Source organism: Pygoscelis adeliae, unplaced genomic scaffold (assembly GCF_000699105.1).
Source record: "Pygoscelis adeliae isolate BGI_AS28 unplaced genomic scaffold, ASM69910v1 Scaffold174, whole genome shotgun sequence".
Lineage (NCBI taxonomy): Eukaryota > Metazoa > Chordata > Aves > Sphenisciformes > Spheniscidae > Pygoscelis > Pygoscelis adeliae.
The window spans coordinates 2,660,506-2,675,231 of record NW_008824676.1 but is presented as its reverse complement, the minus strand read 5'-3'; the positions used below and the strand labels follow the sequence as shown (position 1 = coordinate 2,675,231).

The following is a 14,726-nucleotide window of genomic DNA, read 5'->3' as shown; positions in this document are numbered from 1 at the left end:
AGGTTATTAGCTCTGTGTTGAAGAAACCAGTTCAGACTGGCAGTCATTTCAGCTCATTTCCATGATACTCTCGCTGCAATTCAAAGTGTATTTCTAGAGCCCTCTCGCTTGAGGGCTTTAGTGCTGTGTGAAAGAAGGGCTAATCCTTCGCTGCCATGAGGACTCGGCTGCATAGTATGGCTGCTGTGATAAAGACAGTAAGAAACTCTTGGTTTTGCTCCTGATCTGGGGCAGGGGATGTGAAAGATGTACTCTTAGCTCTCACTTACTTCCATTCCTCTTCCACGTCTCTGTATGTATTATAGACCAGTTTGAAAACTGTCCCCTTCTAGAAGTTGTCTCTACAAGAAACAGCAGCATGGCTTGGAACTCAGGATGTGCCCCTTTCTTTCCGAGAACCAGCACTTTCCAAGCGTTGGTAATTTATCTGTTACCACCTCTGCTGAGCCTTTCGTGCCCCCCTTCCTCCTAACAACAGAGGGCTTGCTCGAGCAGAAGAAATACAGACGCTTCTCTTCACCTCTGCTCCTTTCTGCTCCTTTGCTTCCCTTCCGATGTTCCCATGGAGGAGCACTCAGCAGTGGGAAGCATTGTTCTCCTCCTGCTCTTGGAGAAGACAGTATGCTCGGTCCCTGTCTTTCTCTTTCCTTTCTTTTCCCTCCCCTCACCTTGTGTAATGTTGTGAACGGAGATTCACTAAGGTAAAGCCAGGCTTAGGATCATGTTCCCTTCTCATACCCTTACAGGGGAGCATAGATCCTGTCACATCTGACGCTAACACCAGAGGTGTTTTGCCCTAGAGGAGTATTAAAGGTGAATATCTGTAGTAGTGTAAAATCCAGGTAGCACCATGAAGAGTATTTTCTCTGTGTTCTTATTTTAGAGTGTCAAAGTAGCCGAATAGACTTGTGTATTAGAAATTGTCCTTTGAGTGATTTATGTCAGTGATTGCAACGCTTTCAATTTTAAGAAAATTGCACTGTTTGACGTTGTTTTACAAAGCAAGGTGAAATTTCTAATTGCCACATATAAAATATTTCTCTTTCAGAGGATTATTTATTTCTATCTCAGACAGAGGCCATATAAGGTCAATTGTGAACAACTGGCCAGAGAATGACGTTAAGGTACTACCACTGTACAATTTTTTTTCTAGTTGTTATTTAATCGCAGTTGAGTTTCTTAAGATTTGTTAGTATTTGATGGAAATGTAAATACTAAATAACGCATCCTTGGCTGTTTGACAATGAAGGCAAAATACAGCTCATGAAGATAAAGCGTATCTTCAAGAGCAGTGTTTTATCCTAAATATGAGGTTTATGGTTTCGGTAAACAGTGATGATGAGAACTAGACTCGCCAAACTCTTTCGTTTACTTCATTATTCCACCTTTTGGGGAGGTGTTGGGGGATGCACCTCTGCTCTTGCTTATTGTGTTACATACAGTAGGAGAGGTGTCCTCAGATTAGGACACAGAAGTGGGAGTTGGGAGGCCCAGATTTTGCTGTTAAATCTTGTATGACCCAGCTGGGTCGAGAACCGCAAGGGTGAATGACACTTACACAAACTTTTTGATGTTTGGATTTACAAGTGGAAATCATAAACCCAAGTTACAAGCTGCAGTTTCACACGGCAGCTTGGATCCTTCCCACTTAGCTTTCAAGGATTTGGGCAGTGGATTTGAGCAAAGAAAAAGGAGCAAAGCAGATTCTAACATTAAGCATTAATGCTTCAAGTAAAATAGTCCTTCTAATCTATTCTTTGACTGTGCAAACATACCTGAATTTTTGCCTGGAGAAAAACACAACTGGTATTGCTCTAAACTTTATAGATTTCAGTGATTATACATAATTTCACCTGCTTTTGTTTTCAGGCTGTTGTCGTCACTGATGGAGAAAGAATATTGGGTCTCGGAGACCTAGGTGTGTATGGGATGGGAATTCCAGTAGGAAAACTGTGTCTGTATACAGCCTGTGCAGGAATACATCCAGATAAATGCTTGCCTGTGTGCATCGACGTTGGAACTGATAATGCAGTGAGTTTGAACTTTGCCTGCCATAAGTTATCCCTATGAAAAGTATTTAGAGTACTTAGTACTAGAAGAGAAGATTTTTATTTGAGCACTTTTATTTAAGATAAAACCAAATATTTTACGTAAGGCAAAATAATTTGGAATTCACTATACAGTTACATATCACTGGTTGAAAAACGCCAGTTAATTTGTCAGTGAAATGGTGCATTTGGAAGTAATTCGAATGCTGCAACACTGTAAAATAGACAGTCAGGTTGACCTGACTTTAAGAAGCTGGAAATGTGAATCACATTTATTAAAGCAGTTTATTGTTCACAGTATTGATTTGTTCCATTTTAAAAGCAGCCATCACCAACCTCAAGTGCCAGCTGAAATTACTGAACATTGATATAGACTGGAGGCAGTTACAGTGGCTATATAAATGGAGTATCTTTTGGTGAAATGTGTTACTGTGAACTCTGGAACGAGTATCTTGAAGAAATGATTCATCCTGCTGCTGTCATTGATTTATTCTTTTTCAGACACTCTTAAAAGATCCATTTTATATGGGCCTATACCAAAAAAGGGATCGCTCGCAGGTCTATGATGACCTAATTGATGAATTTATGGAAGCCATTACAGACAGGTATGACACTGAATATTCTGCACGGAATTATGGCCAAAACTGCTGGCAAAAAAACCCCCCGTAACACACTGTCTTTGAAACAGTCATTTAAGGAATCAGGATAGGACTAGAAGTCAAGAGACATGGCTGTATTTCTGGCTCTGTAGTGATTTTCTCTGCGACCTGGAACATGCTGCTTGTAGTTATCTGTTAAATGTGCACAGAACGGAGATGGAACTGTTTTAAGCAGTGAAAGGCCTGAGGACATCTTCTTTCCAAAGATAATTGATTACATGCAGGATTTGCTTTAAAAGGATTTTTTTTCTTCATGTGTCTAGTGATAAGAGTATTTGCCGTGTTCTGTAGGTATGGCCAGAACACCCTTATCCAATTTGAAGACTTTGGAAACCACAATGCTTTTCGGTTTTTAAGAAAATACAGAGAGAAATATTGTACCTTCAATGATGACATTCAAGGTATACCCTTTGTTTATATTCCTTAATGTATATGCAAAAACCTTGCCTAAAGCCATAATCTGCCATGTAGATCTTGTTCAGCTCTCCTTAGATTTGTACTGCTTTTACAGGGACAGCTTCGGTGGCCTTGGCAGGACTGCTGGCAGCACAGAAAGCCACTGGTAAACCACTTGCAGAGCAGAAAGTGCTGTTCCTTGGAGCAGGAGAGGTGAGTTCTCTTAAGAGCTCTAGAGCAACAAGATATTTAACTGTGTATTTTCTGGTTCAGTGGGACTTGTGGAGATTCACATTCTCTGAATTCCATTGCAGAATTCCTTATATAAGGCCTGCTGAAATACATTAACAGGAGGGACTACTTGCTTAAAAATTATTGTTTGAAAGGTGTTTGACATCTGCAAGGACTCAAGTTTTTCACTTTCTTACATGGACTTGAAAAAAGCATCAGGGACTTGCGTGTAGTTGAAGGGGAATTTGCCATAAACTTATGATTTAGTAAGAAAGGGCATAAGAACATCTTGTTTATTTTTATAGCATTGGAGAGAAGTACACAGTGGGTTTCTTAGCAAGATAAATCAGTGGCTGTTTGCAGCAGATGCTAGTTAGTTACTGGGGCAGCAGCTTCAGGACCAGCACCATGCTTCTTGGTGTATCAGCAAAATTGCTTCTGTGGTGCTGACAAAATAACTTAATTAGCTGAAAATTTCTCCAGCTGGGGAAGGTCCAGACCACCATAATTGGCCGGTGTTGTGTTGTTGCCTGAGCACCGAGCCCTGCTCTGCACTTCCCTCTACCTCATTTCTCCTGCCAGACTTAGCAGCATGTAGAGCGAGCCAAGAGAAGGGATGTGGGGGGGAAGGCCTTCCAGCATCCACTTTCTGCCCTCTGTCTGCAAGGCCTTTATCACAGGCAGCGGGAGCAGAGAGAGGTTCAGAAAGCAGTTGGGCACAAAGCACTGCGCTGTGGTTTCTTGACAGGAGGGCTGCAGCACTAACTTATTGTCTGGTTGGGCTGCTTTATTGTGGCTGCTGAACTGGTACAGACATGGGGGCACAGTACCCAGAAGAGCTGCCTCTTTGTTTTGCCTGAAGACATGATGCTGTTGATCCCAGGAGTCTGCCCCCGTCTAGGCAAACATTGCTTGTGTTTCAGAGGTGACTTACTAAATGATTTTTGTGGGGATCTTGAACAGCGTGGTGTTTGTGATGACAGACCTCTTTTGTGACTTGTTAAAAATCAGAGTCCTTTTATCCACAAGGCTGCCCTGGGAATTGCAAACCTCATTGTTATGGCTATGATGGAAAGCGGTGTTTCTGCTGAGGAAGCCTACAGGAGAATATGGATGTTTGACAAATACGGTTTACTGGTTCAGGTAGGGGTGCACCATGCCTTGAAATACCACAATGCAGACAGCCAGTGCTTTCCGTGTCCTTCTCACAAAAAGAATCAACTTTTTATCTGTAGGGGCGAGAACAAAAGGTAGATTCCAATCAAGAACCATTTACGCATCAGGCTCCAGAGCAGATACCAAAGACATTTGTAGAGGCAGTGAATGTACTTCGGCCTTCAGCTATCATTGGTAAGTAAGGTTATTTTTGTTTCTGTGTTTCCATCATTTGGTTATTTGCTGCATTTAATTTGCTAACGTGGCTCCAAGGAGGTTGGTAACAGTGATCTGCATTTCTGCTGGTGTAAATAAGATGAAAATATGAGGTCAATTTTCTTGCTTGAAAATATACTAAGCTGCAGGTTAGCTCTCAGTGCATCCTACATTGCAGCTGTGGTGCTCCTTGTTAACTGCGTCCTCTAGTCCTTGGTCCAGCTGGTGTTGGACCTTTCTTAGAAAACTCTGAGTGTGTTCTCGGGAACCGCATGGCCACAATGAACTGAAACTGTAATGAAGGGCACTAAGAGTCAGGAAGACAAAAATACAACCTTTTTCCCAGACACATGCCCTACACAAGCAGCAAGGGAGAGAGCAGTCACAAACACCGCATTTTCTGCTTTACAGGAGTTCCCTAACTTGAGTAATTTTCTTTTTTTCTGACCTTCCTTCCCCCAATCAGCTTCGCTGGCCAGAATCTGCCAGCAGCATGGCTTGAAGGAGCCGTTTCATACTGCAGATCACCAATACCTGTTAGGTCACTGACGTATGTAGGTATTGATTTATAACTGTGGCTGTCTGCAGAGGTCGGATGGGATTACAGATATTTCCTGGTACAACTCTGCAATTTCCTTTGCACGTGATTTATTTGGAAAAGAAAAGTTTTTTGGCTGAGTAGCTACCCTGGAGTTTGTAGCCGGTGTACAAATGTACACCGTTTTTATGTATTTGTACCGATGTGTTTGGGTGTGGTCAGAGATACCAGTATCGGGGAAACGTGCATGGCACAGTTAACATCCAGCTAGGATGAATCATCTGTGAAGAACCTGGAGTTCCCACTTGCTTATCCAGGGCAGTGATAAGCGTTCAATACAAAAAAATCATGTAAAATAGGCTTTGGGAACACATTAATTAGATGTTCCTGTGAAAATGAGAATTTTAAGCAGCCACTAACGGAACAGTGCCTGGTTTCCAGCTCCTGCTGCTAGAAAAGCCTGCGATGCTTTGCTCTGAGTGGGAGACTTCAGGGGTGACATGAACTTAATCTACAGTCGCTGTCATCTGCCCTGAGGCAGTCAAGTATTGATTCTATTTTTACGTGTTTCCATTACTTCAGGAGTTGCAGGAGCTGGACGTCTCTTCTCTCAGGATGTGATCAAAGCAATGGCCTCTATCAATGAGCGACCCATAATATTTGCACTAAGTAACCCTACAGTGAAAGCTGAATGCACAGCAGAGGAAGCATATACATTAACAGAGGTATGTAACGTTTAGAAATGTTGATCTATTGGCACTTAGTGATAGAACTGCAAGAATGCAAGAACTCAAATTATTTTATTATTACTTGGACTTACTGACGTAATTATACAGATCTTTCCTGTCTTCTGGCAAAAGTATATGGGGGTGATTTGAAAAGAAGTCTTGATTTTTTTTTTAAATGATGACATTGTGCAAAGCTTAAAATAGCCTCTTACTACTTTTTAAAAGAATGACCACTAGGTACTGTTTCATAGCTTTGATCAATTAACTGTTTCCCACCCCGCTTTTTAATTATTTTGTTTTTTAAAGAAACATCTTATGTTAACATTGTAATAGATACTAGTAAAAGGTAGTGGCTGCCACGTTGTGAGTAAAGGCCTTAAAGCAGGTAACGTCCTCGCATCAATCCAGGAATTCTGCTTTGCAGTCAGTCATTTCCTACTGACCGCAGGTCAGAACTCGTATCATTAACAGTGACCTGTGAAGACCTGTGCTTCCAGTGCAGGAGCCTGTGGTGGCCCTCTGTCCCTGTGTTCGCCTCTCGCGACGTCTGTCGCTCGTACGCTGGCACCACCAAACATTGAAACGAGTGAACCAAGAACAAACGCACCTCGTCCAGCACTCTCACCTCAAAGCCATGACACTGTGGGGTGCTTGGGGGGCGGCTTGGAAGTTGGGGTTTTGAGGTGGGTTTCTTAATAACACTATCACCAGCACATCCAGACCTTGGTTTTGCCTTTAATGAAGCAAGTCTTTTACCCTTCTGCACAACTTCTTATATAAAATTAATCATCTTTGAGAGCCTGAGGGGAAGGAGGTGGGAGCATCAGGCAGACAGAGCGCTAGCTTTAACTCTTTGAACTGGCTGGTAATGCCTCTCCTCTACATTGTAGACTCCAGCTTGCTGTGATCTCTCCCCCTGTGCACAGGGCCCACCTGCAGACTTCAGGGGTGGGGCTCACCAAGAGACTTCTTTTTTTTCTTTTTTCTTTTTCTTTTTTTTTTTAAATACAGTCCCAAATCAAGTGACTCATATGTGAAAACGAGTGGGTGGAGATCTTTCCTTGTTTCTTGATGCAGAACTATGAACTCCTCCTTCCTTCCACTGTTAGCGTGGCTGAGTTCCAGCATTACAACCTCAGCAGCGTTAGCTTCACACCGGGAAGGGTAGAACTCTGTCGTCTCCAGTTGGCACCCAGGTTCTCTTCCATGTTACTGGGCCTGTCAGCTCGGAGGGAACTCTCGCTACAGAGATTTGCAGGAACAACAGCCTCTGGACAAGATCTAGACCTTAGCTTTTAATAGTAAATGAGAACACTTTTAAATGAAGATGGTTTAATATCTCTCAGATATATTGCATTAGCCAGAATAGTGAGTTGGGCAGTGTTTCAGTACATAAAATTAAATTCCAATATCTTGGATAGAAAGTAAACAAGAGTTAGTTATACAGCCAAGCCTTTAGCTGGCATAAATAAATGTAAAAACTACTGGCATCTCTGATGGCTGAAGGAGGCCAGCAGCACTATTAGAGGGAGAATCAGCCTAATTTTTGCATGCACTTTTTACAGAATATCAGCAGAGCAATAGACGTTTTAAGGGAAGAGGCTCACTTTTTCCCCATGGCTGTGTGTTGAGTCCCAAGGAGTTGGACCTCAGGGTAGTTGTCGCTATCAGATGCAGAAGCAAGACAGTGCTGGTTAGGTTCAGCTGTGGTAACATGTCTTCACTGCAGTAGCTGTGTGAGCATAGTGCTATTTAAAAAGTTTGTGCCAAATGGAGAGAGGATCTTTGGCTTTTTTCCTGTATTGGATCCATATGTCCTTTTATTCATGATTTTCCATAAGTTATTATTTATAGATGGGTTATTTGGACCATTAAGTATTACTTGTCAGTAAATGAACAGGTGTAATTTTGTTCCAGTCCTTATTAATGAATTTTGTAATGTTTCTGGCTCTTTAGACCTTTCTCCATATCTAATGTTTGTTTTCATCATGCTCTTTAGCTCTCTGAAATGTACTCAGTTTACCCATAGTTTGCCCTTGAAAATGTATGATATTTTCCCTTCAAGATACAGTAATTACCTACAAAATCCTCTCTGACGTTACTTTGTTGTTTAACTAACAAAGTTTGTCAGGCCACTAGGGATCAGAGCTGTCAGCCCCATGTGTCTCCTGGCCTCGGGAATAGCCTAATCCTGGCTGGTGTGAAATCTTAGGCTAAACTAGGAAGTCAGTAAGGAAGCGAAGGTATCATCGCTAACCTTTTATTCCTTATTCTTTTTCCACTAGATGGCACCTGCAAAAAGCCTGACACAGTGCCCTCTGCCACTGTGTATTGTGTGGGCTTCTGTTGTGTTTTAATTTTCATTGTAGTAGGGAAGTGATCGTGCCCCTGTACTCAGCACTGGTGAGGCCGCACCTCAAATACTGTGTTCAGTTTTGGGCCCCTCACTACAAGAAGGATGTTGAGATGTTGGAACGTGTCCAGAGAAGGGCAACGAGGCTGGTGAGGGGTCTGGAGAACAAGTCTGATGAGGAGCGGCTGAGGGAACTGGGGTTGTTTAGCCTGGAGAAAAGGAGGCTGAGGGGAGACCTCATCGCTCTCCACAACTCCCTGAAAGGAGGTTGTAGCAAGGTGGGTGTTGGTCTCTTCTCCCAAGTAACAAGCCATAGGACGAGAGGAAACGGCCTCAAGTTGCACCAGGGGAGGTTTAGATTGGACATCAGGAGAAATTTCTATACTGAAAGAGTGGTTAAACACTGGAAGAGGCTGCCCAGGGAAGTGGTTGAGTCACCATCCCTGGAAGTATTTAAAAGACGGGTAGATGAGGCGCTGAGGGACATGGTTTAGTGGGCATGGGGGTGTTGGGTTGACGGTTGGACTCGATGATCTTGGAGGTCTCTTCCAACCTTAATGATTCTATGATTCTATGATTGTCTTTTGGTCCTGTCCTCAAATACATCCGTATGTTTTGCTCCCTACACAAAAAGGCTATGGTCATGGGTATGCCCTAACATTCAAACATAGTTCCCGAGTCTTTAGCTTCTTTGGTAATTTGTTCTCAAATGTAGTGGTCCTGGGGAGCTTTAAATATTTTAAAGTAACGTTATTAAACCTGTTACTCAAAAGAAAGTCAAGATTTTTTTGCTTACAGGGGTTTTACTGCTTGAGGAAAGGGTTGTTTATCTGGAGGGTATATTTCACGCTCCAAACTCTGGATTTGTTTTAATACTTCGTGCTAATTAAAATCCTTTTCAAAGGAAGGATAAGCGAACTGCACTATTCACTCTTCTCGGAGCTCTCAGCAATAGAAGTATGATATAGCAGTCCCTCCCTTCACCCTCCCGCCCATCAGTAAACAAGTGACCTTTTGTTACCGTACTTCTATTTCAGTCTCCTTTTGGAAGTGGCCATTATTCAGCTGTCTTTGTACAGTCCCTACTGCGGTGGGTCCTGGCTTGTGGCCATGGTTCCTGATAGATGGTTATGGTTATAATAATGGTTAACACACAAGTACTTTATTTTGTGTGTGAGTAGTTCCTCTAAGGCATTGCTGTCTTAAAGAACAATGAATGGTAAAATAAATAGATTGCTTCCATTCCTTAAAGTTGCACAATTCAATGCGTATGCTTGCCTCTTTTGCTTTCCAGATGTTTGCTGCAGAAACATCGCATGTTGTGCAGCTGCAGAAACATGCAGATGCTTACTGATGCTTGTATCTCTTCCAGGCCTGACTGGAAAGGGTGGGTTTGGTTGTTGTCATTCTGGGATTGTAGAAATTGAGTCAGCAAGGGATTTAAGCATGTGCTTGAATCCAGTTGCATTCAGTAGGGCCGTTTGCCTTTTTGCATTTGGCTGTGTGCTCGAGTACCTTCCTGACTCAGTCCTAGAGCTGGCTGTAGGACTCCGGTGTCCCTGTATTTCATAATGACTGTATTGCTCCATACCGTTGGCTCTTTAGAAGCTGCCTGACTGTGATTATTCCTCCGTTTAACAGGGCCGTTGCTTGTTTGCCAGTGGCAGTCCCTTTGAGCTGGTGACTCTGAAAGATGGAAGAACCTTCAAACCAGGCCAAGGAAACAATGCTTATATTTTTCCAGGTAATAAATAAAATTGTCTTCTCTTAATCCTTAAGACTAGGCTATTAGCAGCTCTTCTTGGGTTCCCTTGCTACACTAGGCACAGTTAGTGAAGCAGCATGAAGAGGTGTTACCAGCATTTAAAGCTGAGAACTCAATCAGAAGAATGAACGAAAGAATATCAGTTAAGGATGGATGTTAGGCATGTGCAGCTACGTATGCGACATGCACACAGTGAGCTCACCCAACTGGATATTTCTAAGAAAACAAAAGGGTGTTACTAAAGGCTTTGAAAGCTTCTGCCTTATGGGTTCTTCTGCTTGTTTTGGGGGGGGAAGGAGAAAATAAGTGTCGATAACGCTCCTCTTGAAGTTATGCCTGCACAAGTGAGGGTACAAAAGAAGCACTAGGGATATTTCTCTGCCTTTCCCTTTCTCTCCCTTTTCTCCCTGAGCTGCGAAGCTCCAACCCCTTGTCAAAAGCCACCTATTACGGTAAATGACTAGCACACATGGTAATAGTTTTGCGAATGTGTGTAGAAAGCTATGGGAAGATTTTTAAAAATAACATTCTAGATGACTCGCAGCTTCTCGGCAGCAGGCTGCATATTTTAAAATGATGTGGCCCTAATTGGCAATAATTTTATTGTAGGCGTGGCTCTCGCTGTGATCCTCAGCAGTGTTCGACATATTAGTGATAAGGTTTTCCTAGAGGCTGCTAAGGTAAGTGTGGAAGCAGAGTAGGCTGTGGCTTCTGACATGATGGTGGATGACATGATGGGCAATTTCTCAAATCTTGCTGAAACTCTATGGTTTCCTGTTTGATTTCTGTTGGTTTTATCCCTCCCCAACGGGAAAAAAATGGATTTTGATCAAACAAAATTGTGAAAAATACCAGCTTCGGTTTAATTTTTTTCATCCAAACACCCAAATAGGAAATCTGTCCATGTGTAAATTGCCTCCCAGCCTCGTAAGTCTGGCAGCAGGCCTGCCTCCTCCTCCTGCCCTGCTCTGGGTTCCAGAGCTGGCGGTGTGGTCAGGGCTGCACGTGGCCCCCAGGCTCCCATCCTCTCCTGCCTTTCCGCTCTGGAGCAGGAGCACCTACCACATCGAGTAGCCAGTGCATCAACTGGCCAAACAGTTCTGCAGGCATGTTGTGTTCTTACAGCTTCCATGGTTATGGGTAGTTCAGCCTCCAAAAAACCCAGGATCTTACTTTGCTAAATGCTTACAAGCGGACTTTGCTGATACGGGCACAGATGGCAGGGTTGATCTTTAGGATTTTTGAGATTTTGGCTGCCTTATTCTAGTGCTTTGGGAGCACTCTAGTAGTAAGAACACAGCAACTTCTTTCTCCCAAGTGTTTTTAACATGTTATTGATCCCATTTGGGGTGCAGTAAATAGAACTTGTTTGTTTTTCTAACTCAGGCGTTGACAGAACAGTTGACCGATGAAGAACTTGCACAAGGAAGACTTTATCCTCCACTGTCTAATATCAGGGAAGTTTCTATTTATATTGCTGTCAAGGTGAGTATGAAGCATAAAAGCGGACTGTACTAAAAGTGTTTTATGTGTGCATTAACTTGCTGAATTGCACAGTGTGACCCTTGAACACTAGGTGCTTGGGCACAAAATAGCCAGTTCTTTGTGCCTTTAATAAGAGCCACTTATAAAAATCTTGGGTTTGCTGGATGCTTCAGTCTGGCAGTGATGGTGGGCCAAAATTATGGTCCTTTGATTCACGAAATTAAGATTTCAGATCCCTGGTAAGGCATTCAGGAATTGTAAAAAGACTTTGGTGTTTGTCTTTATCCAGTTTGTGAGCCCTAAACATATTGCAGCGGAGGCGTGGATGTTATGTGAATGTCGTAAAAGGCACAAACTGCATGGTGATTTAACTTTTCAGGTTATGGAATTTTTGTACGCAAACAACATGGCTTTCCATTACCCTGAACCTGCAGACAAGAACCGTTACATTCGATCAAAGGTTTGGACCTACGAATACGAATCCTTCATGCCAGATGTGTATGACTGGCCTGAATCTAAGGTTCACTAATGTATCAGAAGATCGCACTCCTCAGGCAGTATCTTCTACTCTGCAGGGATCCCTTTTTCAGACCAATTTAAATCATGATCTTTGAGTCCTGTAATTTATTTTCGCTCATTTTGTTGTCTTTTTTTTTCCTTCTACCCTGTTTTTCACTTGATGTAGATTTCTCTCCACTCACCCAAGTACCTGATAAACTGTATGGATGATGGCATCCGTCACAGGAATGAGAGAGCTCTCCAAAATTAATTTAAATAATGACATTGCATTTCTAGCTTAGAACCCGCACCACACTAAAGAATTCCATTAATGATGTTTTAGCTGCATGCGTTTGATGAACTATAGCTCTCTCATCACTGCTGATTTCCAGGATGATTTATTTCTGCTTTTAATAATCAGTCTTCTAATTGTCCGAGTGTTGTCACACTGCATTATCTATGACATCACCAGAGAGCATTTGTCAAAAAAAAAAAAGACAGCTTAAGACAAATTTAACAGTCTAATGGGCTTTCTGTTTTGGCTGACGTTTAAAGACGCCCATGTCCAGACTTCCTCGTGGCATTGGCTGCTCTGTTTCTCTGAAACAGAGTGCTTTGAGGAGCAGCATGGTGTGCACATATGGAAGCTGCAGCGATGTTTGTATTTCGTGTCTTCATCGTTGTGTGAAATCCATTATCAGGAAGAATGTGAACTAGTTAAAATTATCCTTGGAAAGCCAGAAAATAATATTAATGACTTAACAGCTTTTAAAAACAAAGCTATGCTGTTGCATAATAAGTCTTATCACATAAAAGCAGGATCTGAAGTAATTTATGGAAATCTTTGAGAGATTTTACAAGGAGATTTTCTGCAGTGGACTCCAAGGTGATGTACCAAAGGATTTTTGTTTAATTTGTTAATTTTTTCAAGGTTCTGTTTCTTCTAAGCTAAATTGTTTTCTCCCTTGCATACCCTTGTTCTCACAAAAAGACTTGTGTGTGATGTTTTCATGACATCGCTGACTGAAAAACTCCTAAGTGGACTCACTTGCCACTTCGAACAAAGCCCCCACCCACAGCCGGTGAAGCTGAAACAGAAAGCGTTACAGGCAGCTATCGACACGCACATTTACAGAAGTTTGACTGAACGTTTCTGGTGGTCTCAGCCCAGTATATTCAGTTCAGTTTGAATACAGGACTCAAAAGATCTAATGCTCTGAAGCTCTAAGTTGATCACTTCATCTTCCTCGCTCCGTTTACAGGTTTAATTTGTCAGTTTTTTTGTGTAAAAACCAAAATGGCGAGTTGAATTTTTCCTTGTGATGAGTGGTACTGCACATTTGATACAGATACCACAATGTGCATTCCTTTTCATTTTGTTCTTAGCAGGTTTGAGTGCCCTCCATTACTTTTTATTAGCAGGCAAGGACACACAGTGATAGTTACAGTCTGTGACTTCTCTAAACCTGGTCTCCGGAACAAGAACAATGGTATGTCAGGAACAGAAATAAAGATAATGTGCTGTTCCATAGTTTGCTGCATCAAGGCAAAAAAGGACAAAAATAAACAAATAGATGTAAAAGGGCTATACTGCCAAACTTGAAGCCGGAACCCAAAGAAATGAAGTAAAGCTTGCTTGGGATTTACCCATGGCAAGCACCTCTCTCATATCCTCATTTATACTGGAAAATGCAGTCTCCACAGAATAGGTCCAAAATAGAACAGGAAAATAATCGCTGTACCCCCCTGGACATGGTCTCTGTTGCTCGCTACCTAGTATCTGATTTTAAGATTATGTTCATGTATTAGATAAAAAGAACAGTAAACTTTGGGAAGGCTTTACCTAAGTGGGGAAAGAAGACTGATTATATAAACACAGAAAATAGTGATGGGGGGGAAAAGACCGCGTATTCAAACTGTGGTAAAGTGCTGTCTGGTGGGGCTCGAAATGCTACATTGCCAAGTCGGGCAACGTACGTGGTTTGCAATTTGTGTATGTAAGTGTATGTACAAAAAAGACCAACACACACATATGATGTTTTTACAGAGAATGTTTTTTTCATCTATTTTTGCTATGCCTGGTTTTTATTGTATTTAAATTCGTGATCTTACTGAAAAATTATTTATTTAGTGTACAAATTATTTTTACCTTCTGAAAATTCAACTCTAGCTGAAGCCTGTTGCAGTGTGTCAGTGGAGTTCTGCATCATTAGATTCAAGTACATTGGGAACGCACACTTCCTCACTTCTGCTAACATACTGATTAGGCAGACGAGTTACAAAAATATCCCATGCACTGATCTTGTGTCCCGGCTGAGAATGATCACAGAGGCAGGGCAGTCGGTCCGTAATCGTAACTCTGTCTTACAAAATAAAGATCTGCATCCATGTATTCAGTCTGGTTATTTTTTTTTTCAGGCAAGAAGTGCAGTCATGGTTCGTAATCAGTGGGCATTGATAGTACTCAGGAAAACCTGGCGCTTGGGGAAAATAGCATTACCTGCGTGCAGCGGGAGTCTTGCTTTGGGCAAGAGTGGTTTCGGTTCCCAAAGGGAGCTACGGTGCAGGAAATTCACAGCGGTTGCTGTCAGGCCGAGGCAAGATGCCTGTTTCGTGAAGTGCAGTCCTTTCCCTTCCTGGCACGGGCTCCCTGC

The 14,726-nt window shown here is 42.3% G+C and overlaps 1 protein-coding gene across 1 annotated transcript in view; it reads left to right on the top strand.

The window, feature by feature from the left end:
- ME2 (malic enzyme 2, NAD(+)-dependent, mitochondrial) overlaps window positions 1–14,460 on the top strand; it is a 27,004-nt gene extending 12,544 nt beyond the window's left edge. Inside the window, exons 4-15 of the mRNA XM_009323067.1 lie at window positions 1,049–1,124; window positions 1,870–2,031; window positions 2,550–2,653; window positions 2,999–3,108; window positions 3,219–3,316; window positions 4,364–4,477; window positions 4,570–4,684; window positions 5,826–5,968; window positions 9,966–10,068; window positions 10,699–10,769; window positions 11,476–11,574; window positions 11,954–14,460. Of these exons, the coding sequence (XP_009321342.1) occupies window positions 1,049–1,124; window positions 1,870–2,031; window positions 2,550–2,653; window positions 2,999–3,108; window positions 3,219–3,316; window positions 4,364–4,477; window positions 4,570–4,684; window positions 5,826–5,968; window positions 9,966–10,068; window positions 10,699–10,769; window positions 11,476–11,574; window positions 11,954–12,103 (1,345 nt within the window). The 3' untranslated portion in view covers window positions 12,104–14,460. The remainder of the gene's footprint in view (window positions 1–1,048; window positions 1,125–1,869; window positions 2,032–2,549; window positions 2,654–2,998; window positions 3,109–3,218; window positions 3,317–4,363; window positions 4,478–4,569; window positions 4,685–5,825; window positions 5,969–9,965; window positions 10,069–10,698; window positions 10,770–11,475; window positions 11,575–11,953) is intronic.
- The last annotated feature ends 266 nt before the right edge of the window (window positions 14,461–14,726 follow it).